Source organism: Lynx canadensis, chromosome A1, assembly GCF_007474595.2.
Source record: "Lynx canadensis isolate LIC74 chromosome A1, mLynCan4.pri.v2, whole genome shotgun sequence".
NCBI lineage: Eukaryota > Metazoa > Chordata > Mammalia > Carnivora > Felidae > Lynx > Lynx canadensis.
In genome coordinates, this window is record NC_044303.2 from 205,444,501 (window position 1) to 205,463,294 (window position 18,794).

The 18,794-nt window shown below is 37.9% G+C and overlaps 1 protein-coding gene across 5 annotated transcripts in view; it reads right to left on the reverse strand.

Annotated features, from left to right (window-relative positions):
- Positions 1-26: 26 nt before the first annotated feature.
- Positions 27-18,794, reverse strand: part of GHR (growth hormone receptor) — a 274,390-nt gene continuing 255,622 nt past the window's right edge. For all 5 annotated transcript variants that reach the window (XM_030330534.1, XM_030330518.1, XM_030330540.2 and 2 more), the window contains 4 exons: positions 11,872-12,037; positions 8,099-8,189; positions 3,342-3,411; positions 27-3,010 (listed from right to left, as the gene is read on the reverse strand). In XM_030330534.1, the coding sequence (XP_030186394.1) occupies positions 2,039-3,010; positions 3,342-3,411; positions 8,099-8,189; positions 11,872-12,037 (1,299 nt within the window). In that variant the 3' untranslated portion in view covers positions 27-2,038. The remainder of the gene's footprint in view (positions 3,011-3,341; positions 3,412-8,098; positions 8,190-11,871; positions 12,038-18,794) is intronic.

The following is an 18,794-nucleotide window of genomic DNA, read 5'->3' on the forward strand; positions in this document are numbered from 1 at the left end:
TGACAATAGAAGCATGCCACCACGGGTCCAAGAAAATAAATTTATTAAACTTTGAAGGAAAAAAATCCACAGACATGAGGAGAGTTAAATATAAACTGCAGGACACAACTAGTCATACTAGTGAATAATGGCTTGTGTGGCCAGCAAAGTACCAGAATGACATTCTGAGACTGATTGAGGTATTTAGCTATTTTTGGCTATAGAAATTGTTGTCAGCCTATGGTGAAATAGTAAGATAGTTTTCCCAAGCACACAGTTTTAAGTTGAATTAGGTTCTACACTGATGAAATTGTATATGAAACTAAATTATGTAGCTCTGAGAGAAAACTATAGCAGCAAGGTAGCAGAAAAGATCTATTAAACACCTATTACAAAGTAACATGTTGAACTTGGAACACCCAGTTCTAGCTTTTCACTGTCCTTCCCGCAAGAAAGAGGGAATTTAAAATCACCAACCATTAAGCCTGTTTCCTAAAAAGGTCTGAGCTAAATGGCAAATACTATTTAAGTTAAAGCTAACTTTAAAGTTTCATTAAATGTAAAAAAAAAAAAAAACAACCAAAACTTAAAGTGAGAAGCATTTTTCAGTGAGATGAGATTCTTCTCTTTGGACAAACCTTTTGGGGAATAATCCCAACGCTCCCAAGAATGATGTTGAACGATAATTTCAACATTACTTCAGGACGCTTCTTTCTCTTCTGACTGCCCTCTTGGAGGCCAATCCACTCAGAGGGGAAATAAAAAATGAGGACACTTCTTTGCTACTTTAAATAAACCCTAGAAAGAGTTCGGTGAGGAAGAAAGTTTCCCCATTGGTTTAAGAACATTTTGACTTATCTGAGGGGATTGGAAATCTTGTTTCTTCTGTTTCTTGTTACAATGAATAGTGGGTATATTTCTTGATCTTTTGGTTCCATTATCTGGTTAACTTCATTTTCAATTTGCTGCGACTTACAAAATGCTTCTTGTACTTTATTCCCTTCTTAGGTCACTGTGCAATAGAATCACATTGTGTTAGAAGAGATACTACAACAAAGGTTCTGGGGCCATCGCTCATGATCTGCCTGCCTAAACACTCACTCCGTGTGCAACAATAGCCCCTGAGCAGCCTGTCAGTAAGGACCAGCTAATACCCTCTCCTTCTCTTAGTAGGGAGCTCTCTGACCTGAGCCGAAATTTGGGTAAGAAAGAGTCTTTTGTTTGTTTGTTTTGGTTTGGTTCACGATGAGTAGACCTGTGCATACATCTTAAAAGTGGTCTCAATTAACAAGTATTTCTTAAAAAATTTAAATTAAGACAAGCATGTGCCAATAATGCAGGTAACAACAATCATTTCAGAATTGCTTAAGGAGTTTTGGGAGGTACAAAAAGGGCCGCGTAAAAAACTAACTTGCTTATTTGTTTTTCTTTAGGTGGACCGACCAAAGCATTAAACCGGCTTTAGAGTGCGGTTGCTACATTCTCCAGATGGGTCTGCATGAACTACGGTACACAGCGTGTAGTGTAATATAAAATAGCCATGCTTGTAGTGTAAATTCTTAAAAATACCTTTATAAATTTTATGTCAAAATAAATGTTTTACATATCCAAACTATTTCTTGCCTTCTTACCTATAATTTTAGTTCCGGATTATCTAAAAAACATTGGCCTGTGCTCTGATTTGCATTCGATTTTCCTGAACTGCAAAAGCCACCTGATTTTTTGCTTTTTCAAAAAGCTTGATTTACTATACATTAGAGACAGCCATTCAATGCTTAGTATCACAAAATTAACACCCACATTAACAAGACAATCACTGCCACTAAACAGTCTTTGAGACGATTCTTTAAAATATTTACAGTTCACAATAGGAATATCTATCTGATCAGGCGTTCTTGTTTCTTTTTTAATATTATCTTTCAACACTTCAGGAAAAAGGCATTTAGAATCCGCTCCCCCCATCCCCCCCAAAAGTTTAAACATTGTTTTGGTATAAGCACTCATGCCCTAGCCAGCTCCTCACCATTCAATATGTAGCTTGTGGGAAATCAAAGAAAGGCTACGGCATGATTTTGTTCAGTTGGTCTGTGCTAACGTAGCCACACGATGAGAGAAACTCTTTGTCAGGCAAGGGCAAGGCTGTGGCATTGAGCACGAGGCCCTGCGGAGACTGTACTATGTGAATGGAGGTATAGTCTGGGACAGGCATCTCAGAACCCGGAGCCCGTTCTGCTGTCCCAGACTGGCCAGCGGTAGTGGTAAGGCTTTCTGTGGTGATGTAAATGTCTTCCTGGTTAAAGCTTGGCTCCACACGTGATTCAGCCTCGACGTGAGGGGCCACAGCGATGCACTTTTTGGCGTCTGCCTCGCAGAAGTAGGCGTTGTCCATGATGAAGTTTGCTTGGCAGAGTGAGACCGCTTCTGGATGCATGTCACACGGGGATATCCCTGCCTTATTCTTTTGGCCTGGGGAAAGGACCACACTCCCTGCTGGAGTAATGTCGCTTACCTGGGCATAAAAGTCGATGTTTGCCAGTGAACTCGGATTGCTCAGCTGAGTATGGGCAGCTTGATGAGTTGACTCAGTTCCACTAATAAGAAGCGGTCTTGGTTTGTTTTCCTTTGCTAGGATAACACTGGGCTGCTGAGTGGTAGGGGTAGCATCAGTAGAAGGTGAGTTATTTTGATTCTTCTGGTCAAGGCACAAGAGATCTACTTCCCCTTTTAACCTCTGTGGCTGAGCAACCTCTGAGGTACCATCACACATGTCACTGGCATTGAAATCAGTCTCCAAAATGTCAGGTTCGTAACAGCTGGTACGTCCAGAGTCATCATCCTTTGCTCCAAGGATGTTAAGTGATTTCTCATGGTCATTGCTTAGAAGTCTGTCTGTGTCGGAGCCTTCAGTCTTTTCATCGGGGTCATCAATATCCAGCTCAATGAATTCAACCCAAGAGTCATCGTTGTAGAATTCAGGTTTATAGTTGTCATGAATGGCTAAGATTGTGTTCACCTCTTCTAATTTTCCTTCCTAGGAAACAGAAAGAAAATGAAACCTATCAAAAGGAACTCATAATGATTAAATGTTTTCACAAATAACATTCAGAGACTAAAATTATGGTCACAAGAAAAGCGATAGCAACAAAGCCATATAATAAACACATTAGTGTAGAACTTTCAAATACATCATAAGACATTCTCACAATTTTAAGAGATACATTATTATTTTGAAACATTTTTCTCCAGAGGGGTTAAAAATGGAATGGGATACACATAGCTTGCAAAAGCTCTCAACATAGGACAGTATGCTTCAGGCGGTATTTAATTAGTGTTATCTAGGCCTTAGATAATTTATTGAGTACCTTGAGGAGATCTGGATCAATTCCTTTAATCTTTGGAACTGGAACTGGGGGAAGAATCAGCATCTTAATCCTTGAAAACAAATAAAATTTTGGTTTGACGTATCTGCAAAGTTATACATTCTCGTGTTTCAAAAGATAGGAATAAAATATTAATAGAACTATTACTTATTCCAAATATTCTGGTACTCCATATAAGTGGAGTATGAGAAAGAAAATAGTAAGCAGTAAATGATGAGGAAGAACTACAGAAGAAGAAAAAAGCAACAAAAATCAACAAAAAGCCCTCATGTGAAGTCAATTTAAATAAAACATAATAGGTTGATGGGGGGTGGGAGGGTGGGGAGGGTGGGTGATGGGTATTGAAGAGGGCATCTTTTGGGATGAGCACTGGGTGTTGTATGGAAACCAATTTGACAATAAATTTCATATATTAAAACAAATAAATAAAACAATCTTTTTTTCCTTATGTCTTTATTGACAGCCAGCAGCAGTATTTGGGAATGAGAAATCTGAGTCTATCTGAAGCCAATTTCCATTTCATCTATAAGGATGGCAATTTTAATGTACGTCTCATCAGTAGTTTGCAGAAAAGAGGAAGGAAAAAAGAAAAAAGAAAGAAAGAAAGAAGAGCTGATTCACTTGAAGCCAAAATTATTTGCACCCTCAAAAATGGGATGAATTGAGATAAGTTTGTACCACACAGCTCACATTAATCATAAAATTACCTAAGATGATCTCATAAACCAAGGTGTCATTGCAGGCTTCATTTCAGTTGGGAAAGGCTACACTTGAGCTATCTCTAACTGATCAATATGGATTTATATACCCAATTCTATGATGTGCTTGAATTTTCTGTTCCCAATATTTAAATTATTTCTTGATCATGATTCATTTCAATGTCTCTTCTGCCTGTCTTGCAGTTTATTGTATCCCTAGCACTTAGAACAATTCCTGGCACATAGAAGGTACTCAATAAACCTTGAATAAACTTGAATACCTCATATATCTATTTTGTTAATAGCATAACTAGAATTTGTGTCTTAAAATTAACATTGCAGCTCTGGAATAAAGCTCAGAGATTAGCTATTCTAGTCAGTTCATTTATTGTTTTAAAACAACAAGAGTCAGAGGCACCACTGTTAGGCAGGGATGATAAACTGCTTTTTGGATATTAGTTGATATTCCACTTAATGTGAATGGATCGTCTAGTCTATTCAATAGGGAACCCATCTTCTGAATATTTCCATTTGCCTTTTTACCTAACCAAGGAATAAGCCAAATTTCACTTTTTAAATTGCTGTAAGTAGCCTCCACTAGGTTTACTTAGCGGAGCAAGTGTTAAAACAGATTTTTATTGATGAATAGAAGATACAGAAAAAATATAAATTATTAATACTTGCTACCATTTTTTTGGAATGCCTCTGATAAAACAGACACCATAAGATATATTTCACACTAACCTATGGGCTAGTAAATGATGGTCTGAGGGCCAAATCTGGTCTGTTCTCTGCTTTTGTAAATAACGTTTTATTGAAACACAGTCATGTTCATTAGTTTAGATATTGTTATGACTGTTTTCATGCCATGGTGGCAGAGTTGAGTAGTTGTGACAAAGATTTCATGGCTCCAGAAGCCTAAAAATTTACTATCTGGGCCTTTAGAAAACAAGTTTGTCAACCAGACACTAAACATTTTATTTGTTCTTATAACTCCCAGGGAGGCAGATATTATCTGTGGAAAGATTTAGAGATTTAAGGAAGGTACTCAAATCATACACTAATACTTGGCACAGCTGGGGCTCAAATCCAAAGTACCTAACCCCCAAACCCAGGCCTTTTGCCTTCTGTCATGCTGCTGTGTTATTTGGTCCTACATCTCTAAATGAATATTTCAAATGTCAAAAACATAGAAAAATGCAACACAATTGTAATTGCAGGAAACAAAGATTCCTAAATGTCTAATGCTTGACTTTGTTATGTTTGCCTCTTGATTTGCAGAGTATAATGCATTTAGGCACATGTTAGCTTTCTCGGACTTGTAGTTGACTTCCCGCCAGGGTAACAGAGCCTGCAGCCTATAGGGCTCAAGCAGGTGATGCAAATGCACGAAGCAGGCCTGTTGCAATGTCAAAGGGAGGGATGGGAATGGTCACAGAGAACACATATCCTTCCCAAATGGAACAGCTGGTCCTCTGCTTCAACACATGTTGCCATGCAGGAATATCAACTGAATGTCACGAGATCTTTCAGATTTTAAACATGACCTGGAAATCTGGGTTTTTGTGTGGAAATTCCCTAGTTTGTAAACATCTTGTAGCAAAATTTTTACTCCAAAATCAAATACATAAAATAACAAAACATAAGATCTGCAGGCTGAGCTTGGCTTTCAGATTGCCAGTTTGCCACTCCTGTCTGATGCTGATTCAGTTTCTTTCCCCGTTAGTAATAGCTCAGAGGCCGGGATGAGTGTATGGTGAGAATGACTGAATACAGAGTAAAGATAACCTGGCCTGAAGCTATGTTTGTGACTTTGCCATCATTTTATTCAAATCCAAATCACATTATAAATATGGAAAGGGAAAAGTGGCATGGACTCAAAACTTCATACAAAATGTAGAACCTGAGCCCTTTAGAGCCCTAACATTCTGGGGAAAGCTGACATAAGAACCTTATTCTTTGGAGGATCATTTTATTTATTTATTTAAAAATTTGTTTAATGTTTTATTTATATTTAAGAGAGACAGAGAGAAAGACAGAGAGAGAGTGCGAGTGGGGAAGGGGCAGAGAGAGATGGAGACAGAATCTGAAACAGGCTCCAGGCGCTGAGCTGTCAGCACAGAGCCTGATGCGGGGCTCAAACCCACGAACCAGGAGGTCACGGCCTGAGCTGAAGTCAGACACTCAACCAACTGAGTCACCCAGGTGCCCCTGGAGGATAATTTTAATCATTAGAACTTCATGTTCTTTCCACACCTGTTGACAACTGTTTTCTCCTGTTTCCTACTTTCGTTGGAACATGGAAATTTAGACCATGACAAGGGTTTTTATGGGCAAATGAAAGAACAAAACTAATTCTTTTCTATAAAGAACTTATTTAGTACAGGAAATGTGAGAGTACAATAAAGATTTCAGAACAATTTTATAATTTGGTAATTCTGACTAAGCATTGAAGTTAAGAGCTTCATTATTCATAGAAAACTCTTTTATACAAAGATTAATATATTTTCTTTAACATCCTATTTGTTGAGAGAATTATTTTTTCTTTGAAATATTGGTAGCTAATATAATTAACCAATATAACAAATTTACATGGCCTTCACAAAGACTCAAAATTGACAGCTTATGTTAAGAGTGAATTACTTTATATACATAGTGGGTATGTCTACTGTACTTATATATAAATTAGTCCATCAACTATATAGATCAATGAATTCAAATTAATCAACAGAATTATTTGACTCTTCTGTTGTTGGCATTATTTAAATATATAAATTGCTTAAAATTCTATAAATTTATTTACATTTCCTATTTCCCCCCAACAAATGAAAACCATATTGTCATGCTTTATAACACTCATGCTTGTAAAAGAAACGCTGTTAAAAAGTTAGATAAAAATGAAATTCTGCAGAATGACTTCTGCTTTCCCATTGGTTTACAGTATGAAACTGGAGATGCTACTCTAATTAAAAAGCTTGTGCAATGTGTTCACATAGACCCTATTTTGATTTGTAGATGTCTCTAGGCTTCAGCTGGAGAACATGTCTTTAGTTCTAGGAAATATGGCCAACCACCTTGGTTTGTCTGGAACTGAGGGGTTTCCCAGGACACGGGACTTTCGGTGTTCAAACTCCCAGGAAAACTGGGAGTGTTAGTCACCCTAGTCTAGGAGAAGGGGCAGGATTAACCCAGGGGACTTAAAAAAATACTCTAAAAGTAAGAAAATTTGCAATCAGTACCAATAACATTTCCTATATTCCTATTTCCAGTCTGTACGGAATTTCTTTCAGGGAGAAAAACAGAGAGTGATAGCTCATACAGCTCAAGGGACATTTAAGCCTCATTATAATCCAACATCCTCATATTATTGATGAGAACATGCAGCCTGGAGAAATTAAGGGGATAATCAAACAGCAGTAGCAGAATAATAGCTGGAACAAAGTCTTCAACACCAATACAGAATAGAATCTCCTCAAACTTAGAAAGCATTGTAGCTGTATTTACAAATTCAGGTACTTTGTAACATTGAAATAAAATTTAATAATTTAAAGAAAACCCAGATTTACTTGAAATCGCCATCATACGAAGTCTAAAATGGTTATATTAGATTGAATTATCTAGGTGGCTTTAGTTCGCCTTTTAAATTTGCTTCTATTTTAGGCCTGTGTCAAACTCAGCTAAAGGTTCTGTGCCACCTTGTCATCCTAGAGTGGATGGGCCTGTTCGTTCAGGACTCTGAAGAGGTCAAGGGGCAGCTCAGAGGTAATGATTTTGTGAAGGAGGTTCATATCACAAGGTGTGCAGTCGCTAGCCTCAGCGTCCTGTGTCCTATACAACTTTCCAGTTAGAAAAGACACCTGTGAATTCTCTATGATGAACACAACAACGTGGTAAATGTATACCTAGGGATAATATTTTACTGCATTAATTAAATTTTTCACTCATGATTTGCAAAAGAAAATATCAAGTTACAAATGGCAACACATATGGAAATCTAAACATTGGAAAAAACATCTAAATATTAGACCATTTCCCACCTACCTTTGCTGTTTAGAAAATACGAATAAAAATAGTATCATCGTTAGCCCAAATATTCCAAAGATAGTAATTAAGAACCATGGAAACTGGAAATCTGAAACACACAAGAATAGCATCTCACTCATAGGGTTAGGAATAGTTGAAGTTTACATTTCACTTTCCTTTTTCACATAAAAAGATTTCTTAATTTGTATTCATCTAGTAAAGTCACCGATTTTTCCTGCTAATCACTAAAACAGAATGCAATGATTTGGAGTATTTTCTTTTCCAAGAACATTTCTGTCCACTGCTTCAAATCCTTTCACATATGAAAAAAAAATCGAAATGAAGAAACAGCAAACAATTTAAGCACAATCCATGTTTGCATTAAAAAAACCCTGCAGCAACCCGTTTAATTAAGCACCTTATGTGTTCAGGGTGCATCATTAGTGGCTTCAGCTCTAGAAAAAAGTGCTGTTTGTTAACATACTACTTTACCTAAATAATGTCCACTTGGTTCTTTCTTTTTTTCTTTTCTTTTTTTTTTTTTTTTAAATTTTTTTTTCAACGTTTATTTATTTTTTTGGGGACAGAGAGAGACAGAGCATGAACGGGGGAGGGGCAGAGAGAGAGGGAGACACAGAATCGGAAACAGGCTCCAGGCTCTGAGCCATCAGCCCAGGGCCCGACGCGGGGCTCGAACTCACGGACCGCGAGATCGTGACCTGGCTGAAGTCGGACGCCTAACCGACTGCGCCACCCAGGCGCCCCTTTTCTTTTTTTTTTTAAGTGTGGTAATATTTTTTTTTTAATCCTCCAGACTGAGGATATATCAAAAAGATGGAGGCAGAGTTTCTATTTTTGAATCATGACTGAAACTTCTTAGACATGAAGACCATATATTTTACAGCTTAAAAAATATCCTGTGATAGAAGATCACTACTGGGGCTCCCATTTTCAGATTTTAGTATACGTGTTAACAGACTTGGGGGAATCTGTTTGTAAAACTTCCGTTTCATTTCTTTTTGAAAATTAAAAATTTTTTCTTTTTTTAACCTTTTTTCCCCAAAGTTTATTATTTATTTTGAGAGAGCAAGCGAGAACAAATGCATGCCAGCAGGGGAGGGGCAGAGAGAGGGAGAGAGAATCCCAAGCAGGCTTCATGCTGTCAGTTCAGAGCCCGAAGTGGGGCCTGATCGCATGAACCATGAGACTGTGACCTGAGCCAGGATCAAAAGTTGGACACTTAACCGACTGAGCCACCCAGGTGCCCCACTTCTAACTCATTTCTTAAGACCAAGTGCCTACCAGCTGCTTGCAGTAGGTCCCCAGTGTTCTTACCACTTACCAAGAGGTTACCCACTTTTTAATTGAAATATAGTTGACATACAATCTTATTTGGGCTTCAAGTGTACAACATAGTGATTCAACAGTTCCAAACATTACTCAGTTCTCACCATGATAACTGTCGTTACCACCTGTCACCATACAATGCTATTACAATATTATTGACTACATTCCCTATCCTGTACTTTTCATCCCTGTGATTATTTATTTTATAACTCCAAGTCTGTATCGCTTAATCCCCTTTACCTATTTCACCCATCCTCCCTGTGCTCTCCCATCTAGCAACCACCAGTTTGCTTTCCGTTTTTATGAGTCTGTTTCCATCTTGCTTTGTTGTTGTTATTATTTTTTTTTTTTAGATCACACATATAAGTGAAATCACAGGGTATTTGTCACTTAGAATTATACCCTTTAGCTTCATCTATGTTGTGAATATCAAGAGTTCATTCTTGTTATGGCCAAATAATATTCCACTGTGTGTGTGTGTGTGTGTGTGTGTGTGTGTGTGTGTATAAATCACATCTTTTTATCCATTCACCTATTGATGGACATTTAGGTTACTTCTATATCTTGGCTGATGCAAATAATGTTGCAATGAACATGGGGATGTATGTATATATATATATATATATACGCACTTGAATTAGTATTTTCATTTTTGTTGTATAAATACCCAATAGTAGAGTTACTAGATTGTATGGTATTTCTATTTTTAATACTCCATACTTTAATACTCTATTTTTAATATTCCATACTGTTTTCCATAGTGGCTGCTCCAATTTACTTTCTCACTAACAGTGCAGGAAGGTTCCCTTTTTTCCACATCCTCATCAAGGTTATCCACTTTACACAAAAAAGACAGGTGGAGTTTACCTTAATGTTGCTTTATTAAAAGTAAGATTTTGTGCTGTAATGTTCCTTTCTTATTTTTATTTTCTTATTCAGTTATTAAAATCTCCAAAGGAGATATTATGTATAGCATAAAGAATTAATGGAGGAGAGAATACCATTTTATATCTTGTGGTATCTGTAACTTTGTATCAATTGCAGAATATCAATGACAGTTCCCGTATGTATTCAGGAACATAACAAAGCTAGAACTTCAGGTTTTTTTTTTAAGGAAAACATTTTTTGGAAGGAAAAATCAGTTAAAAAAATCTATGCTAACTGAATTAAATGGCATCACAAGAAGCTTAAAGGGTGTGTGGCAAATTTACTTTCGAAACCAGAATTTCAGTATATCAAATATTATACAAAATAATAAGCCTGTTAACTAGAACTTAGAAAAAAAACCAGTGCTACAGGCATTTTCATTTAAGTGCTATTTAGTATCATGGATTTTACTTGTACCATCAATGCAAAAAAATAAATTTAATTTCTCTATTGCTTGTGATTGCTTCATTAACAAACTTCACATCCTCATACATAGCCCTGTGAACCCTCTGTGTTTAATTGTAGATGCACTATAGCTAATTCCCATGTGGGAGTGATAACTTTATATACTTATTGTTCATTATTAGGCAGACTTCTTTATGTCTGTATCAAAAGTTTTAATTCTTTTATTTTGAATTCATAGATCTCATTTCTCTGAACTTGCATTATCTTTGTATTTTTCTTATATAAGATCTTCAAATGTTCCATGTTATCCTTGCACATAACTAGCATGCTACTTATTAAGGCTTTCTCCCGGTGAAAACCATACCTAAGCTTTCTAAAACCACTAAGCAGCTGCCATTGACAACCTATGCTGACACAATAGTAGGCTTTTATTTTATTTTTTTTTTTTTAATTTTTTTAATTTTTTTTTTCAACGTTTATTTATTTTTGGGACAGAGAGAGACAGAGCATGAACGGGGGAGGGACAGAGAGAGAGGGAGACACAGAATCAGAAACAGGCTCCAGGCTCCGAGCCATCAGCCCAGAGCCAGACGCGGGGCTGGAACTCACGGACCGCGAGATCGTGACCTGGCTGAAGTCGGACGCTTAACCGACTGCGCCACCCAGGCGCCCCAATAGTAGGCTTTTAGATGCCACATATCCATCCATCCATCCATCCATTTCTTCACTATGTATTTGAAATACACAGTATTTCTTCACTATGTATTTGAAAAACATTTTTCTGATTATAAATGCAAAACAAACTCATAGAAAATTTTAGAAGTATGGAAACATATAAATAAAAGAATCATCTGAAATTCTGATATCCAGAGATATCCCCCATTAACATCTTAGTACATCTTCTCCTCTCTAACTTACACCTCCCCCAGGACATTTCCTGAATTAAATAATTCAAAAACTAAGTTCTCCTTCCCCTTCTGTAATGAATAATATCTGTTATACACTGTGAACTTGAGGTCTCTCACCCCGACATTTGAAGCTAATGGATCGTGATCTGAACAATGTTACGACATTGACAAAAGCCACGTTGGCTGCCATTTTAAATCTTTTACCTTCTTCACATGCAAATGGGCTCATTTGAGGAAGTGTTACATAGAGCACCTCACTGAACTCGCCATATTTTTCAGAGTTTCGTTGTCTGGATCTCACACGCACTTCATATTCTTTATCTAGTCTCAGTGAATAAACTGGAACTGATGTTGACAATACAGGGTCCATCTTTCAAGACAAAATATAAAACTTACTGGTTAGCGAGACAACAACTCAATGCAATAAACTCTATAAAGTGTTTCTGCGTCTGTACTCAAAATGAATTCTGTGAAATAACATAGGGGGAGTTTGCCACTTAAAGGAAGATCAAAGCAAATAACTTTGTTAAGAAACATTTTGTTACATGGATCACAGTTCTCCAAGCTATTCTGGAATAAACCCAAAGAAATAATAGGATTGTTTATAGAATTGCAACTCCATTTTTGTACTAGGCCGTCAGATATTCTATACAATCAAAGCATAATAGAATTACTATGGAGAATGGTGGAACTATAAAGAAAACTACAGATATGTTTTCTACCCTTTGGGATATTACAGTTTTGCATGAAGACGTAAGAACAGAAAAAAAAAACCAACATTATTTCTACACCAAAACAAATTATAGTCAAACACACACACACACACACACACACACACACACACACACACAGAGTTTGTTCTTTGGAAATTCTGGGTAGTCACTCATAAGATCACAGAACTGGAAATGGTCCTAGAAAAATCACAGTTGTCTAAATTATTCTGTTAGAAGCAACTACATACCTATTCTGCTTCTTCTAGAAGGCTTAAAAGTACTTCAAATGGTTTGCTATTCAAAATTTGCAAAGACATGCCGCTAGAGTCCTTGGTAACAAAAATCAAGGTCCCACAACCCTTCTTTTACCTTCCTGGGGAAGGGTAATAAGGCTATTAGACTTTTAAGACACAAGGCCATCAAAGAAATAGACCCAAGTAATAATGGTGTTTTCCTTCAAGTTAAATTCTCAAAGTAGGTATTCAATATGTGCTTTTCATGTGTTTTCAGATAGAACACCTCGTTACCATTTATAGAAAATTAGGAACACTTACATTTTCAACAGCATGGATTTTTCCATTAAAAAGATTCTCATAATTTGTCTTATTGAGTCAGAGGCTGGGCCTGCAGCTTCTACAATAAATTTCCTTTCACCTCAGTAAGTTTCTACTCACAAAGTCCCTATTTTTTCCCCATGTGTACATGGGATGGTTAGTTTGTATCTTTTTTGAAGCTTTTTAATATATGATATATTTGCATGCCTAAAGTGCATTTTTATTTATTTATTAAAAATTTTTTTTATTATGTTTATTTTGAGAGAGAGACAGAGTGCGAGTGGGGGAGGGGCAGAGAGAGAGGGAGACACAGAATCCGAAGTAGGCTCCAGGCTCTGGGCTGTCAGCACAGAGCCTGATGCGGGGCTAGAACCCATGAGGGTGAGATCATGACCTGAGTCGAAGTTGGACGCTCAACCGACTGAGCCACCCAGGGCTCCCCACCTAAAGTGCATTTTTAAAGGCAAGCTTCTGAATTTTAAACTTACCTTATTGGTTTCCTTAAATATTTTTTAAACTGTATGTGTCTAGTTTTGAAGCCCTAATTTCTGTTCTTGTAACTAATATTATTAGAGTACAGATTTCACTAATAACAAAACTAAAAAGAGGCCGTCAGTGATTTGACCGATGGTCCTCTCTTTATCTTCTCCCAACCCTCTAAAGAAGCCACACCCCACTCGATTTGGCTCCCACAGCCTGCACTGAACCCTGCCACCTGCCTTTGAGGGAAGGCCTACACTCTGCCAATCCTCAATGCAAGTATTGCTGATATCCTAGGAAGTCTTTCTTGGCCCTTTTTCCTACTCCATCCTGACAGATAATCAGTATTAAGAAGATATTACTTCTTATATTTCACTGCTTATATTTCTATATTACACTGCAAATTCCCTGGAGCAAACAAGGTCTTCATTACCTTTGCATTTCCAAAGCCCAGTTCAATACCAGGTACACAGTGGGTGCTCAAGAGAAGGCCCATATAACTGTGGATAATTCTATGCCACACATTAAGTCTTAAAAAAACCCCATAAATTCCTTTTTAAAATTTTATTTATTTGAGAGTGGGAGAGCAAGCAGGGGAGAGGGGCAGAGGGAGAGACAGAGAGAATCTTAAGCAGCCTCCACGCTGAGCTCCATCCCATGACACTGGGATTATGACCCGAGTGGAAACCCAGAGCCTGACGTTCAATTGACTGAGCCACCCAGGCACCCCCCATAAATTCTTAACTTGATTTGGCAGGTAAACAAATTGCAAATAACTACATGGTCATGACTATTACTTTCATATTCAAAATGTATTTAGTTTTAAAAAAAGGCAAAATTCAATATTGTCATTGGCAACCTGAATTCCTGATATAAGCAGCAAACACTAGCTTCCAGCCTCCTCTCCACCTTACAAACCTCATTTGTTTTTTTTTTTAATATTTTAATATTTATTTTTGAGAGAGAGAGAGATAAAGCACTAGCGGGGGGAGGGGGGACAAAAAGAGGGGGAAACACAGAATCCGAAGCAGGCTTCAGGCTCTGAGCTGTCAGCACAGAACCCGACACGGGGCTTGAACCCACAGACCACAAGACCATGACCTGAGCCAAAGTCGGTCGCTTAACCGACTGAGCCACCCAGGCACTTCCAAACCTCACTTGTTTTATGGTTATGGCATTTGTGCTCATAACTAATTAGATGGTGTGTTTCTTTAGCAGAGGTCAATTTTTTTAAACATTTATTTATCTTGAGAGAGAGAAAGAGAGAGTGGGGGACGGGCAGAGAGAGAGGGAGAGAGAGAGAATCCCAAGCAGGCTCCATGCTGTCAGCCCAGAGCCTGATGCGGGGCTAAATCCCATGAACCATGATATCATAACCTGAGCAGAAAACAAGAGTCAGATGCTTAACTGACTGAGTCACCCATTCAGTCATGAAAACCCTTGGTGTTCATGACAACTCTGTCTGAGACCCTTGTAAAAAATACCATGAGTATATAACTTCACTTATAAAAGGTAAGTGAAGTAAAAGTTAACTGACCCCTTTGGACTATCTTATGAGATTGAGCAGAGATGCAATTAAAAGTGAAACAAAGCCAAGCTGGGATGCAGCCCTGAATGGTCAATTGACTGAGTCCCAAGCTCCCATGCACCTTCCTCAGGGTGTGAGTTTCATATCTGTGCATCAGCTGATACACAACTATATGCACTGGGCTTTCAGGGTTGAAACTATGATTCGTAAATCTAAGAATGCTAATGTTTGGATTCACACCTTTGCTTTTTCTTTTTCTTTTTTTTTTTTTTTAATTTTTTTTTTTCAACGTTTATTTATTTTTGGGACAGAGAGAGACAGAGCATGAACGGGGGAGGGGCAGAGAGAGAGGGAGACACAGAATCGGAAACAGGCTCCAGGCTCTGAGCCATCAGCCCAGAGCCTGACGCGGGGCTCGAACTCCCGGACCGCGAGATCGTGACCTGGCTGAAGTCGGACGCTTAACCGACTGCGCCACACAGGCGCCCCACACCTTTGCTTTTTCTAGATAGTCAACCTTTTTGTTTCAGGACTTCTTTATACTCCTAAAAATTACTGAGAATCCTAAAGGTTTTGGTTTACTTGGGTTATGCTAATTGCTATTTACTGTATTAGAAGTTGAAACTGAGAAATTTTAAAAATGGTATTAAATTGATTTTTATAAAAATTATACTTTGCAAGACAACAGAATTATAGTGAGAAGAATTACTTTGTTTTACATTTTTGCAAAATCTCTTTAATGGATTTCTTAATACAAGATGGTGGTATTTTTACATCCACTTCTATATATATATTTTTTCCAAACAAAAGGTCTCACGTATTACCAGCCAATCTACTGGTGCAGAAGCATAGTAACAGAGAAAAATCATTCCCCTGATAAAGCATGTCTATTGTTCAGGTAGTGGTGATGTTTACAGAGTAATAGGATAGGAACACATGACCTTCATGCAACATAAATATGTGTATCATCTCATGTGCAATCCCTTGTGAGAAGACGTGGTAAGGAACAGTGAACCGCACACACCATGATGGCGGAGAAAAGGAGCTACATCTGCTTCTGTATTACATTTGCATTAAATCTGAAGTCACCCACTTCAGATTGGGTGAATCTGGTTGAAGTACATGAATAAAATCTGGTCTCACACAGACATATAGTGAGGAAAAGGAGGGATATTTTAATAGCCTTTTCAGATAACATGGATATTCTTTTTAAAAGATTTTAAAGTAATCTGCATACCCAATGTGGGGCTTAAACTTACAACCCTGAGATCAAGAGTCGTCGATGGATTCAGCCAGTCCATGTGGATTTTCTTCAACACTAATACCAAAACTCAACAAGTGGTAGTTTTTTTTTTAAGTTTCTAAGAAATGTTAATTTTGAAAAAGTGCCCATTGGCACATCTTAGCCTATGGTATTAAATATGATTGCCTGCAGAAAAATCAATACTGGGGATAGTTCAGAGTAATTGTGACCTTCTGTTGGATAAAGAAAGTAGCAAAATATTCACTTACAGACATGTCTATGGATAGACATCTAAGAAATCTTGTTATTTAATAAAGAAATCTATGGATTTTGCAAAGATCACTCTGAGCCATGGAAAGTGATTTAGTGTGGGGGAAGGAGTGGGCAAAGAGTAATACACAGGAGCTGATAATAACACCAGTTCATGATATAACTTGAGCATGAATCAATAGGAATTGGTAATTATTTGGATATAAGGAATAAGATTAAGATACAGATAGATGTCAGAATAATATTGTGGTTTAAATTTGAACAACTTTATCGACATGTTGTCATTTACTGAGGGGGGAAATTGGGGAGATAGGAGGAAGTTTGAACATGCTGTTTTTTTGAGATGCCAATGAGGCATCCCAGTGGATATGTTCAGGAGGCATTTGGATGCAGAAGTGTGGAACACAGAAATGAGGTCCGGGCAGAACCAATGTGCTAAGTGCCCTCATGTGTTGACATTAATCTGGAACTTTCTATTTTTCAACTAGCTTCCACCAAATGGGTTTTTTTTAAATACTCACAACCATCATGTGAAATAAAGTGAACATGACCAGTTTTATAGTACACTGAAATACTCCCAGCAATAAAAAGGAATGTTACACTCAGCAATATGAATGAATCTCATATGCATTAAGAGGAGTGAAAGAAGCCAGAATCCAAAGGTTACTTATTATATCACTCCATTTGTATGACTTCCCGGAAAAGGCAAAACTACAGAGATGAGCAGATCAGTAGTTGCCAAAGATTAGGGTTTTGGGAGGATTTGACTTCAAAGGGACAGCATGAGGAAATTTTTTGAAGGTTATGATAAGTTGTTCTGTATCCTGATTCTGGTGGTAGCAACAAAGCTCTATGGATTTTTCAAAACTCACAGAATCATACAAGTAAAAAGTGGATTTTAATATGTGCATTTTTTGAGTTTTTATTAAAAGAATGTTAAGCGAGAGAGTGTTTTAGAATGATCACTCTGGCTCCAGTGTGAAGAATGGATGAGACGCATCAAATACCAGAGGCATAAGATCTGCTTGGGGGATGTTACATGAATGCAGTCAGATAGGACTGCAACTAGGAAATAACACATGGTAATTCCTTAAAGGTTATTTGCAATGTGGAATCTGAAACCGTATCAATGAATCTTGACTACCTTACTACATGAAAATACACCTTTCCATCTAGCACTTTGAATGGATCATCTCCCTATGCATGATTTTGGTTACATCATGTATTTGGCATTTGGAAAATACTCGTGCACTGAGTTATGCAAATTTTCTAAATGTTCACACATTTTATTATACAATATGAAAAATCACTTTGGCTAATATCACCATTGCATCAGGAAAATCTTCAAAGATTGGGAAAGCTACCAGGCTCACTGCTGCAGAGGCAAGTTTCCCAAAACTCTGATTTTCCTTTGAAGGTTCAAATATCATTGGTAACAACTATTGTCCATTGTTTTTCTTGAACTGATAAGCACACTTCATTCTTTTCCAAGAAACGTTTGCCAAATACTTGCCAACGCCGCTATGAGAAACCATCTATGGGGTTATCAGTTGTTCTTTCAAGCAAAAATGGCGTTCCACGTGAAAAGCAGCTGATCCGGCTGGCAACTTGGCTTTATTAAGACAACCGTGGGGGACTCAGTGTACAGCAGACATATGCTATGTGTCCTTGGCATGTGTCATCAAGAATATTAAAAAGCTATGTCATCAGGGGCGCTGGGGTGGCTCAATCAGTTGAGTATTAACTTTGGCTCAGGTCATGATCTTGCGGTTCGTGAGTTCAAACCCTGCATTGGGCTCTGTGCTGACAGCTCTCTCTCTGCCGCCCCCCTGCTCGTACTCTGTCTCTCTTTCTCAAAAATAAATAAAATCTTAAAAATTTTTTAAAAAAGCTATGTTGTCAAAGGTTGAGATTCAATAAAGTAAATAAAACATGCAGCTGCATCAAGGACATTGCTCAGTGAAGCTGGCTCTCGCTCTCATTGACTGTGAGCGCATGGTGACCCTGCCAGTGCGGTTTGCAATGACCGCCTTGATTTTTCCTCAGGTGACAGTGGGTTTGCCACCATTGCTTTTGTACCATTGCCACAAATCTCAACATGGTGAAAAAAGGAGACAGCATTTTAGTATGAGTAGGAAAACAGTCTTGACTTTGTGGATTCCCTTGCAAGGCTCTCAGGACCCCTCGGGGGTTCACAGTTCACACTCAGAGAACCTCTGCTCTGGAGTACGCAGTGCAGTGCCTCGTGTGGGGTAGTCCTTTCATTGGCTGTGGAATAAATGTTTGACCGAAACCTGAATTTAGAAAGTCTTATTTGACTCTGCATCCAACCAGGGATT